We start from the raw sequence: 12,039 nt of genomic DNA, 5'->3' as shown, positions 1-12,039 counted from the left end.
AGGGGAGAGAGAGAGAGAGAGAGAGAGAGAGAGAGTTGTAGGTTACTGTGATAGAGACGAAGAAGAATGGAGGGCTTGGGTGGTTACTTCATGGATGAGAAAGCGGTGCGCGTGGAGACCATTTTCCTGGACTTCCTCAAGAGGTTTGTTCTTATTCCCCCGAGAATTTGTTTGTTTGTGGTTTGTTTTTGTTGATAATGGAATGGATCGGGTGAATGAGTTGTTGATAATGGAATGAATCGGATGAGTGGGTTGTATCAGCTTTAGATTTGGGAATTCGGCGGAGCCCTATTACGAGGCGGAGATCGAAGCAATGAAAGCCAGCGAGTCTACCACCATGTTCATCGACTTCTCTCACGTAATGCTTTTCAACAATCTCCTCCAGAAGGCCATTGCCGAAGAGTACTTGAGGTTCTTATTCTTATTGAAGCAAATAAAAGTATAAAGAATTCTGTGAGGATTTTCAAAACCCTAATTCCCAATTTCTAAGAGGGAAATATTTTTGATTGGTTGACAGGTTTGAGCCGTATCTGAGGAACGCCTGCAAGAGGTTCGTGATGGAGCAGAAGCCTACTTTCATAGCCGATGATAACCCTAATAAGGACATCAATGTTGCCTTCTTCAACCTTCCTCTCACCAAGAGGTACCTCTCTCTCTCTCTCTTCTCGTTTCTTAAATTTCCAATCTCCAATCCCAGATGCAACTCTTATGGGTCGCTTACTCAGTTTTATTCCATATTTGTTTCAAAAATCCATCATTTTCAGGTTGAGAGAATTAGCTACAGCAGAAATCGGAAAACTAGTATCGGTAAGTGGAGTGGTGACTCGCACAAGTGAGGTACGGCCAGAGCTTCTCCAAGGGACTTTCAAGTGCTTGGAATGCGGAAACATCATCAAAAACGTTGAGCAACAGTTTAAGTACACTGAGGTAACAATTTTGTTGCTTCTTTGAACTAACTATCATGGTCCGATGTTGTGCTATCTGAGAACATTGGTGGGTCTTAAACGTTATATGACCCTTGTTTTGTGTGTCGGTTTTGGGGTTGCAGCCAACAACATGTGTGAGTGCCACCTGTATGAATAGAACAAGGTGGGCATTGCTTCGGCAAGAGAGCAAATTTGCGGACTGGCAGAGGGTAAGAGTGCAGGAGACTTCTAAAGAGATACCTGCTGGCTCCCTTCCCAGATCACTGGATGTTATTCTTCGCCATGAGATTGTGGAACAAGCCAGGGCTGGCGACACGTAAGATAAATTTCACTTTCCTGATGTCGTTCTTTTGGTGGATACAATAATCTATAAGCTATAAATTAGCTTCATCCTCTTATGTTTTACAGGGTCATTTTCACTGGCACTGTGGTTGTGATACCGGATATAATGGCATTAGCATCCCCTGGTGAGAGAGCAGAATGTCGTCGTGATGCATCGCAGCGGAAGAACTCTTCGGGTGCAAATGAGGGTGTGAGAGGCCTTCGAGCATTGGGAGTGAGAGACCTATCCTATCGCCTTGCCTTCATTGCCAATTCAGTTCAGGTTGGTCATTGATTGGCTTGTTATCAGCTACCCCTGTTAGTACAATTACATGGAACGTGCCTTTATATGATCTGTGTGTCATAATTGCCTCTTTTATTCAGGTTTCTGATGGTAGAAGGAACTCTGATGTCAGGAATAGAAAGAAGGATGGTGATGAAGGCGACAACCAGCAGTTCACAGTTAGTTCTTCACTCTCTTTCCTACTAGTTTTCTACAGTTCCCTGTTTGCCTCAGATGTAGTTCTTTTAATGTATCTATTTTGTAATTAGTTTATGTTGCGGCATAATCTCCAATAATACAATGCTGGTTATTTAGTTCCTGATATTAAATTATTTTTTCTTTTACTAGTTGAGTTCATTGCAAATGGAATCTACTTCTCAGTTTCCTATGTAACATGCAGCATGCCTCTTGAAAGGATCTAAATTAGCAATTTAAATTCTTCTCAGAATGACTTAATTTTGATAATAATCAATTCCTCTTGGTTTTACTACACTATGTTCTATTACATTTCTCACACGCATTTGGGAAACCATCCCACCATTATGGTTATTTTGTTTATTTGGCAGGCAGAAGAACTAGATGATATTCAAAGAATGAGAAATACTCCTGATTTCTTCAATAAGCTTGTTGATAGCATTGCCCCAACTGTGTTTGGTCACCAAGATATCAAGCGAGCAATCCTGCTTATGCTCCTGAGTGGTGTGCACAAGATTACTCATGAAGGCATCAACCTGAGAGGTGACATTAATGTCTGTATTGTTGGAGATCCCAGCTGCGCAAAGTCTCAGTTCCTCAAGTATGCCACAATTTCTGGTTTTGTTTGTTTCAACTATTGCAGTTTATACAAATTCAACCACTTACATATGCTGGTATATGAATTCAAGGTATGCTGCAGGCATAGTTCCAAGATCTGTTTACACATCTGGAAAATCCTCCTCGGCAGCTGGATTGACTGCAACTGTGGCCAAAGAACCAGAAACTGGAGAATTCTGTATTGAGGTAGCATTTACTTAATTTTGCTCCTTTTGTAAATATGAAAAATCCATGGACTCTAATGCTATTAGTCACAGCGCCTGTATTGGAGTACTAGAGGCTAGAAGACAAATTTATTAAACTTATAACCACCATATTAGAGATTTCATAATGCAATGATAAGATTCTTAAAACTGCATAATTTGAACCGTAAGTTCATAGACCGCAGATTTTATGCCATCATTTTCTCCTGATACAAATTCCATTAGCCATCTCTACTTACTCAACAATCAAAAAACTTGCACTAGTAGTGCACATTATTCTACTCTTTGCTAAAATATAAATTTGAGTCATATGCAAGTAGTCCAAGCATTGTAAGACTTCAATTTTTGTTTGCCCCTTAACAACACAGATGGCGGTGATGCTTGTAAAATTGCAATTCATTTTTCAATTATCTTGCGTTTCAAACCTTTTATGGGAAACATAATATTCTGTTATAGAAAGATTTCTAACTTAAGGCACTATTTTTGTTCAATGGGGAAGTGCTAAATTTGCTGCACTAGGAAGACCTTTATTGGGACTTGCACGCCCTGGCATTAATTAAAGAACAGTATGTTTATACTGCTTTTGATGACATGGAAAAGCTACTGACAGGCTTAATCTGGAAAGTAATTTTTTGGGCTCAACATCCATCAGGGAAAATAAAAATCTTAAAACATTTCATGTTTAATGTGCTATAATTTTCTTTTAGTTTTTGGGATATATGAATACAAGTGTGAATCATGTTGGAGCACACAAAAGAAACATCTACAAGGAGAGAACGCTTTCTTTTTGAATTCTTCCTTTAACCTTTTCGTTTGCATCTAATCCTCTAGCATATCAGCCCCATGCCTTTGATTGTCTGATATACTCGTCTGATCTTTATCCAGGCAGGTGCACTGATGCTTGCTGACAATGGCATTTGTTGCATTGATGAATTTGACAAGATGGACATTAGAGATCAGGTACTTATCATATTGGTTTATTTAAATCAACTTGCCATATTATGCATAGTCAGACATCTGATTTGTAAATGGACTTGAAGGTGGCAATTCATGAAGCCATGGAACAACAGACAATAAGCATTACAAAAGCAGGAATACAAGCAACACTAAATGCAAGGACCTCAATTCTCGCTGCTGCCAACCCCACAGGGGGGCGGTATGACAAGTCTAAGCCACTCAAGGTAAGAATATTATTGCAATTGATATGGGCACCATGTGAGTGTTTCTGATAGTGCATGGGTTTTTCTCACCCTTGTTTTCTATTGTTTCTAGAGAAAGATGACGTCCTAGTCTTTACTGTGGTGTGACTGATCAAATTCAAGGTTTTTGTTAATGGAAACTCATTTCTTTGATTTTCATTTTTTACAGTATAATGTGGCTCTTCCTCCTGCTATTCTTTCGAGATTTGATTTGGTGTATGTTATGATCGATGACCCAGACGATCAAACTGACTACCACATTGCCCATCACATTGTGAGAGTGCATCAGAAGCGTGAAGCGGCACTCAGTCCTGCCTTCACAATTGTGGAGCTGAAACGTTATATTGCATATGCAAAAACTCTGAAGCCCAAGGTTTTATTATTTCGCCTTTTTCTAATCATCATGCAGTTTCTTGTCATGAATTTTTTTTTTTTTAAAGTTTGCCTCCTGAAATTTTTTAAACTAATGCAGCTAAGCGTAGAAGCCAGGAAACTGTTGGTGGAATCCTATGTTGCTCTCCGTAGAGGTGATACAGCTCCTGGGAGTAGAGTTGCTTATCGCATGACAGTTAGGCAGCTGGAGGCCCTAATAAGACTGTCAGAAGGCATTGCTCGAAGTTATTTGGAAACTCAGGTATTTTAGATTTTTGGTAACTTAGCCATGTGCATTGTCATTGTTACTCATTTGTGCATTAGACTTAAGATATTATATTTTTCAGGTACAACCACGTCATGTTCGTGTGGCAGTAAGATTGCTAAAAACATCCATAATCAGGCAAGAAAATAATAAATATATCTTGAAGAACCTCTCTTTCTCTTTCCCTCCCATATTAGTTTTTTATGGCCATACTGTTTACTTTCTTTTGCTATGCAGTGTGGAGTCTAGCGATATTGATCTTTCAGAGTTTCAAGAAGAAAATCGTGATGATGGCAATGGCGGTGATGACGGAAATGGCGGTGGTGATGGCAAAGAAGGCACTGGTCAAGATGATGCTCAACCAAGCAACTCTACAGCTGAGCCAGCTTCTGGAAATGTTGGTGAGATCATATCACCAACGCTACTACAAAATTATTCTTTGTTTGAACTTTTACATAGACAACTCATGTGTTCATATTAACTGGTTTATGATGGCACAGAAAGTGGAGCAGGTTTGGCAAATCGACAAGGGAAAAAGCTTGTGATTACTGATGAGTATTTTCAGAGGGTCACCCAAGCACTAGTAATGCGCCTTAGACAGCACGAAGAAGCTGTAATGCACGAAGGTAAATCACATGCCCCTTTGCCATTCATTGTTTTAATATATGTAGCCATGAATATCTCTTGAAATTTGAAATTGATTTGCCCATAAAGTTTTACTTGAGTTTCTAGAGCCTGGATATTGCCATTTCCAAGTTCAATATAAATGTGAAAAGTGACATATATATATAAACTTTGAATACTTGGACACATAATTTTTGATATTGGGCCATACCATATATGCAGATTTGGAAGCTCTGGCTCTTTCTAAGAACGAACTTATGTTGCTATAAATTTAGTTCATGATTTATTCTTCATCATTGTAATTCATTGTCTTGAAACATTTTGTGGGTTATGTTTTTGCAGGGACTGGTTTGGCTGGAATGAGGCAGAGAGACTTGATCCAATGGTATGTGGCTCAGCAGAATGAGAAAAATAACTACAACTCCATGGAGGAGGCAGCAAATGAAGTTTCCAAAATCAAAGCCATCATCGAGGTAAATCAACTATAATCTTGCATCCCACCTAGTATTACAGGCTCTTATTAATTAAAATGTGGTATCTGTTTCTTTTACATGACAAATGCTTGTGATAACAGAGTTTGGTACGAAGGGAAGGCCATTTGATAGTGGTAGATGATGGTAGGCAAGCAGCAGAGGGTGAAGGTCCAGGGCAGTCATCATCTGTATCTAGGAATGACAGAATTTTAGTTGTTGCTCCAAATTATGTCGTAGATTGAGGTGGAAAAGCTTTTAAAACTAAGTGATCGCCTCACCTATCGCCCATAAGCTCCAAGTATAACTTAGCCATGTGTAGGCCGCAAGTTTGGCGTTATATATGATAGTGGGATTCATTAGAGCTGAAATCAAGGTGCCAGGAAGCACGGTTGCCTGATTGCCCAATTATTCGATGTTATCCAAAATAGTAGTATTTCAGCTGATTGCTGCTGCTACTGCAAGAGATAGATTTTTCTATTAATTTGCTGTAACCTATGTTGTAATGCATTTTTTTTTTTTGAAGCTTTAAATTCATTGTGAATGTGCTGATTTTAGAAGCTGTTAAATGAAATATTTGATTCAGTCTTTTGGTACAACTGTAATTTAATATGGACTACTAGGATTTTACTTATCAAAAAGAAATTTATTACTAATAAATTAAAATTTTGTTGGTCCTGCCTACTCCACATACTGTATATCCATAGCCATAGTGATAGGGAGATAAAACAAAAGATAGATGCTTACGAGAATGTCAAAATTGGATAGGAATAAGAGAATATGAAGGGGGATTATCTTTACAATATTTGGCAATATTAATCACTTTCGTTTTCAACATGACAATGACTCCATTAATAACCAGTCCTTGTCGGAGGAGTTCTGCACTCAAACTCTATTACTACGTCATGTGTTTGTTTCTTGCTGAATCTTTGATTGATTAATTAGTGCGTGTTTGATTTACCAAAATAATTAACAAACACAAAAAAAAATTATAAAAAAAGAAGAAGAATCTTGATAAGCTAGCCTTCACTGACGACGCAGACTTTTCCTCCGTATAATGTCACCAACAAGCCACAACCTCATCAAGTTGCAGTTGGGAACGATGTAGAACATGTCTTGTGCTCACACGCTAGCAAATATATCAACAGTAATCACAGCGTCTATTCCCTTTCATCTGACAAAAGGGTGCTCTCCGCCACATGAGATGATATCTTGGAATAACTTGGACTAATTCACAAATTAATTAATGACCTGCTAGCTCTAATATTCTTTTTTAAATTTTGTGATGTATAGTGTTTTTTTTTAAAAAAAATTCTAATTAGACAATATTTGAGGGAAGCTTTAGCCGTGTTTGACTTGTTTATTTGGCTTTTGAGAGGACAAGAAGTGGAGATCAAGAGTTTTGAGCCAAAGAGGATCGATGTTGGAAGTAGTTGAGATAATTATTACTGTAAAATTAATTTATAAGATTAACTTTTGTATATTTCCAGGTTGACTGGCATGGGAGCTAGGTAGGTCAAACTTGTAACAACTCCTGTATATATAGGCTGATGATCAGGTCGTAATTAATTAGGATTATTAGAATCTGATTTGAGTTAGTAAATTAAACACTAAACACCCAATCAGAACAACTCTCTTTATATATATGAAGGTTGGTAGGGGTATAATCAAAATATTACATCTAATCATTTGCTTAGAAAATATTATGACTGTGATATTGTACTGAGGGAACTTTCCTTTCTACTTGTGTGATCTGTTCACGGATCTTTTGAGATAATGAATATTCATAATATTCTTTTAAAAATAATAATAATAATCATTTGCTTAGAAAAAAAAAAAATTGACATCTAATAATTGATAGAGCCACCACATGAACCAGTTGTTGTCACAAGTGACGGTGGACCAAAACTCATGATGAGCACCCAACTTTTTTTTCTCCATTGTTCCTATGAATGTTCTTCAAAATTAACTTCTATATATCGATCTTTTTCTTAATCTCGATCGGCAATAGATTAATAAATCTAGCTAGCTCTATATATATGCAATTAATAATCAGTAGTTTATATTGAATGATTAAATCTAGGTAGCTCTATGCAATAATCAGTCAGGCTAGCTGGTTAGACGCATGATCAATGTTAGAATAATTAATTTCCATATTATTTATAATTTATTTTCCTTGCACGTTAACGATTAAGCTATAGCTAGCTCCTTCCTTAATTAGTTTAGATTTTCTTGTTCCACACTCTTTAATTAATTCCTCTAGCTATAAACATCATCATTCTTTATAATATAGTAAATACAAGTCTTCTTCTATCTCCTCTAACGTACACATTGATGATATTTTAACTTACATAGTCAGAAAAAACAATGCATGCATGAAACTACTGTCGTCGTCTACCACAAATCCAACTGTAATAAATCCAACGCTCCATAATCATATAGTGAAGGGCCATGTGAATGCAAGATGCAAGCTTGCTTCATATGATTTTGCATGAATAATAAATTATTACATTCCCTCGAAACTGGCATATGCCCTCCCATGGGACACCATTCAACGGCATCCATTTTTGTCCACATATACGTCAATCCCTCCCTCCAGATATGCTTCAAACTCATTGACGGCGTGATTGGTAGTATATACCAGCGAAGCCACGTGAGACGGTTCCAGCACTTCTCAATATATACCAAACATTTTTGTTACAGATAGGCACCTATTAGGGACCCCACGCATGATGTTTGCCACCTCTTCTAATCACTATGAGGTGTTTGCCAGCTGTCATCTCCGCCCACCACCACCCTTCTTCCCTACAATACCCCCCCAGTTAGGTGGGTTATTTCGTAATTAAATTGGAACAGGGGGGTTTTGTGGCAGGAAGTATGTCTATATGTTTAGCTCAATGTGCCTTAATTTGGAGAGGGACAGTTGGGTGGAACAGTTGCGTTGAGGTGGACTTCAATTGTAGACCACAGTTGCCACGACAGAGACACAAGGAGTTACAAGTAAGTGAGAAAGAGAGAGGCAGCTGATTCTCTTGGCTTCATCAACTTCTTCTTGTATGGATGATCTTTAGATGTTTTAGCTGAGATTTTTCTTCTCTTTTTTTTTTTCTCTTGTCTGTTTCATTGCTTAAAGAGATTCTTATGGAATCCTTGATCTTATACTTTTGATTTTTCTTTTTGTTAGGCTAGTAAAATATATATATAGTTGAATAATTAATTAAAGAAACAAGATGGGTTACTGGAAATCAAAGGTTCTCCCTAAGATCAAGAAGGTTTTCGACAAGAATGGTAACAAGAAGGCTGCTGCTGAGGCTTGCAAGTCCTTCGACGACTCCAAGGTTTCTTACAATATACATATATTATATACGTTTCTTCTTTCTCCAAACATTATAACGTCCCAAATACGCTCATACATGCATATCTAAATTATTTTATGTTGATATATCTGTGTTTGATTAATTATTAGGAGCAAATCAATAAGGAGTTTGAAGAGAAGAAGACTGAGCTTCAACCTAAAGTAGTTGAAATATATGAGGCATCTTCAGCAGAAATCAAGGTTAGATCAAGTTAAAATGAATAGAATATGGTGGGAAAAGAGCAAACTAACATCAAATTTTCACCTTTTATATATATATACAGACTTTTGTTAAGGAACCCAAGGAGGCAGGACTGAAGAAGCACTCTGTTGCCGTTCACAAGTTCATAGAGGAGCTCGTGGCAATTGGTACGTATGATTATATATATATATATATATATATATATATATATATATATATATATATATATATATATATAGTTTTTACTTTATTTTAAGAACAGATAAATAAAGGGTTGTCTTGATACAGAGTTTCCGGGATCGAAAACAGTATCTGAAGCATCTTCAAAGTATGGGCCAGCGTTGGTTCCAGGCCCAGTGTTGTTTGTTTTTGAAAAGGTGTCGACGTTTATCGTTACAGAAGAGAAAGTTGAGGTGAAAGAAGCAAGTGGGAAAGAGAAGGAGATCATAGTAGCTGCTGAAGAAGAGAAGAAAGAGGAAGAGAAGATAGAAGAGGTGGCAGCGGAGGCGCCTGAGAAAGCGGCGGAGACTGAACCAGCTGCTTATACAACCGAGGCTGCAAAGGTGGAGGCAGCCGAAGCACCAAAGCCTTGATCATCATCATCATCATCATCATCAATATTTAGAAGTGAGCTTTTGTGTAGAAATTTATAAAAAGAAAAACAATGATTTGTTATTCTTTGATCGATCTCCATCCTTTTGTTCTTGTAATATCTCTCATGGATTTGTTTTCATGGATTTTTTTTTTTTTTTTAAGCTTGATGTTTAATTAAGTGTATAATCTTTGTGATCAATTAGTATGTACTATTTAATTACAAATGAATGAAAACTCATGAATGCTAGCTCCGATCGATGAGGAGTTTTCTCTTTGTTTTGATTTACTCTCTCTCTCTCTCTCTCTCTCTCTCTCTCTCCGTGTGTACGTTAAGGAGTCAAATAGCGTAAAAGCCAAAATAATAATAATAATAATAATAATTGATTGTTCAATCAACATTTTTTTATTGAGTAATCCTACTTTTAGCACCATTTATTAATTATTAAACACAAAAAAAAATCAGTGCGTAAGATGTCCAACATATGATAGGATGCGGTTAAATTCATCTCATTTTTTAGATAATTACTAATTTAACATAATATCAAATAAGAGGTCTTGAGTTCTGATCATTTCTCCGTCAATCACCTTCAAATTTAATTAAATATTTAATATGTTGGACCTTACTTATTATGAAAGAGTTTGAGCTCGCATCTGAGGGGGCGTGTTAAAATATAAATTAAATAGAGTAATGATATAAGGAGTACTATCTGTGAATGTGATATGACATTTAAAATCATCATTAAATTTGAAATGATCATTAATATTGAATTTTGATCTAACGGTGATTTTGAATGCCACATCATTTTTAAAAGAATTCTAATTTTCCTTATATCATTACTCAATTAAAGGATTAAATTAATCTCAACTTAACTTTTGGAACAAGTTGTGATTTAACATAATAATCATTAAATAATTTCTTATCAATCGTTAGATTTTTTTTAAAGAATAAATTTAAAATTAGGCTGCCTAAATTTTTTATGAAATTTGGACAAAACTTAAGAAAGATGGGTGGGCAGTGGAACCCAATTATTTTGAGCAAGTGGGCTGAATATTATAGGATGTCCAGGTTAGGTGGGCCCCACAACCTGTTCTTTTAAACTACCCAAACTTCTGTAACATTTGAACATGCTAATTGTAGCGGATGCGTATCCGTCAAATTCACTTTTCTTATTAGTATTGTTTTTAAAGAGTAATGCTATACTTCATCCAATTATCCCCCTTTTATTTTTTTAAAGTTGGTGTGGCTTAGTCTCTTATAGCTTTTGGTGTATGATAATTAGTTGGGAAAAATACACTTTACCCTCGAAACTATTAACTCATTTGCACTTTTAACTCTAATGTTTAAAAAGTGACAATTTACTTCCGCCTAAACTTTTAAATTGTTGCAATTCGACCATTTTGATATATATATTTTTTTTCCAAAATGCCCCCATCCCATGTTAAAAAAAAAATAATAATAAAAATTAAAAATTAAGAGGTGGCCGGTTTGGCCACCCCCCATGCTCAACTGGGGTGGCAGGCCATCCATTAATTTAATTTTTTTATTTATTTATTTTTTTTAACTTGTGATGGTAGCATTTTAGGAAAAAAAAAAAAAAAAAAAAAGGTCAGAATAGTTGAATTGCAACAATTTAGAAGTTTGGAGAGATAAAATGTCACTTTTTAAATATTGGGGTTACAAGTGCAAATGAGTGAATGGTTTTGGAGATAAAATGTATTTTTTCCTAATTAGTTTTTTGGGTTGAGAGATTTAGTTTAAAAAGATGCGACGAGGATAATAAGGTGATGTATATAATTACTTGCTTTTAAATATTTACTTGATGCCTAAGTAACAACAATTCCACACCACAAACATGTCAACTAGTCATTTAATTATCAATTAAAAAGCTATATATATGGTTAAGGGGTCATGGTCTATTCGATAATTTACAATTTTTTTTAAGCAAGATAATATTTCATTATATAAAATAATAAAAAGAAAGTCTACTTATAGGGGAAAATGCTCTCTCGTATAGCTTCGCTGAGAAATTTATATTTCTCCTTCCCTTGAAGGCTTGAACCCTAGACTCTTCTTCCATGTGTTTTTTTTCCTCTCCCATAATCCCTCCTCAAGAAGACATCAAGCAACTTATCACCCAAATTGGAGCGTTAAATTGACTTGATAATTCCCTTCCTCTTTTACTCCTACCCTATTTCTACCCCAGGTAGTAGGACATTTCCATGATAGAGGAGGTGGCCAGACCACTCTTATGGCCTTGGGGTGGTTTAGCAGCCTTTATTTGGTCAAAGAGGATGACCCGACCACTTTTGTATTTTTTGTTCCATTCTTTTTTCTATATATATTTTTAGATTTTGTTTAAAATATTTTCAAATAATTTTTTATTATTACAAATGACACATGTCACATTCTAA

At 36.1% G+C, this 12,039-nt stretch overlaps 2 protein-coding genes across 3 annotated transcripts; both read left to right on the top strand.

The window, feature by feature from the left end:
- MCM6 (minichromosome maintenance (MCM2/3/5) family protein) lies at positions 1 to 5,992 on the top strand. Its single transcript, XM_059581578.2, has 18 exons — positions 1 to 143; positions 262 to 411; positions 518 to 643; positions 765 to 927; positions 1,049 to 1,242; positions 1,335 to 1,530; positions 1,632 to 1,709; positions 2,097 to 2,326; positions 2,415 to 2,529; positions 3,432 to 3,506; positions 3,587 to 3,727; positions 3,915 to 4,118; positions 4,218 to 4,379; positions 4,465 to 4,520; positions 4,620 to 4,783; positions 4,883 to 5,008; positions 5,349 to 5,479; positions 5,581 to 5,992. The coding sequence occupies exons 1-18, from the start codon at positions 67 to 69 to the stop codon at positions 5,719 to 5,721; spliced, it is 2,529 nt and encodes an 842-aa protein (XP_059437561.2). The 5' UTR covers positions 1 to 66; the 3' UTR covers positions 5,722 to 5,992.
- Positions 5,993 to 8,372: 2,380 nt separating this feature from the next.
- On the top strand, positions 8,373 to 9,879 carry PCAP1 (plasma-membrane associated cation-binding protein 1). Of its 2 annotated transcripts, none has more exons than XM_059582627.2 (5): positions 8,373 to 8,476; positions 8,661 to 8,814; positions 8,943 to 9,032; positions 9,116 to 9,200; positions 9,322 to 9,879. In XM_059582627.2, the coding sequence occupies exons 2-5, from the start codon at positions 8,707 to 8,709 to the stop codon at positions 9,624 to 9,626; spliced, it is 588 nt and encodes a 195-aa protein (XP_059438610.2). In that variant the 5' UTR covers positions 8,373 to 8,476; positions 8,661 to 8,706; the 3' UTR covers positions 9,627 to 9,879. The 2 variants fall into 2 exon arrangements, with proteins under 2 accessions (XP_059438610.2, XP_059438611.2); XM_059582628.2 differs by lacking the exon at positions 8,373 to 8,476 and adding an exon at positions 8,497 to 8,530.
- The last annotated feature ends 2,160 nt before the right edge of the window (positions 9,880 to 12,039 follow it).

This window comes from Corylus avellana, chromosome 1, assembly GCF_965113065.1.
Source record: "Corylus avellana chromosome 1, dhCorAvel1.hap1.2, whole genome shotgun sequence".
Classification (NCBI taxonomy): domain Eukaryota; kingdom Viridiplantae; phylum Streptophyta; class Magnoliopsida; order Fagales; family Betulaceae; genus Corylus; species Corylus avellana.
This window is presented reverse-complemented; position numbering and strand designations above follow the sequence as displayed.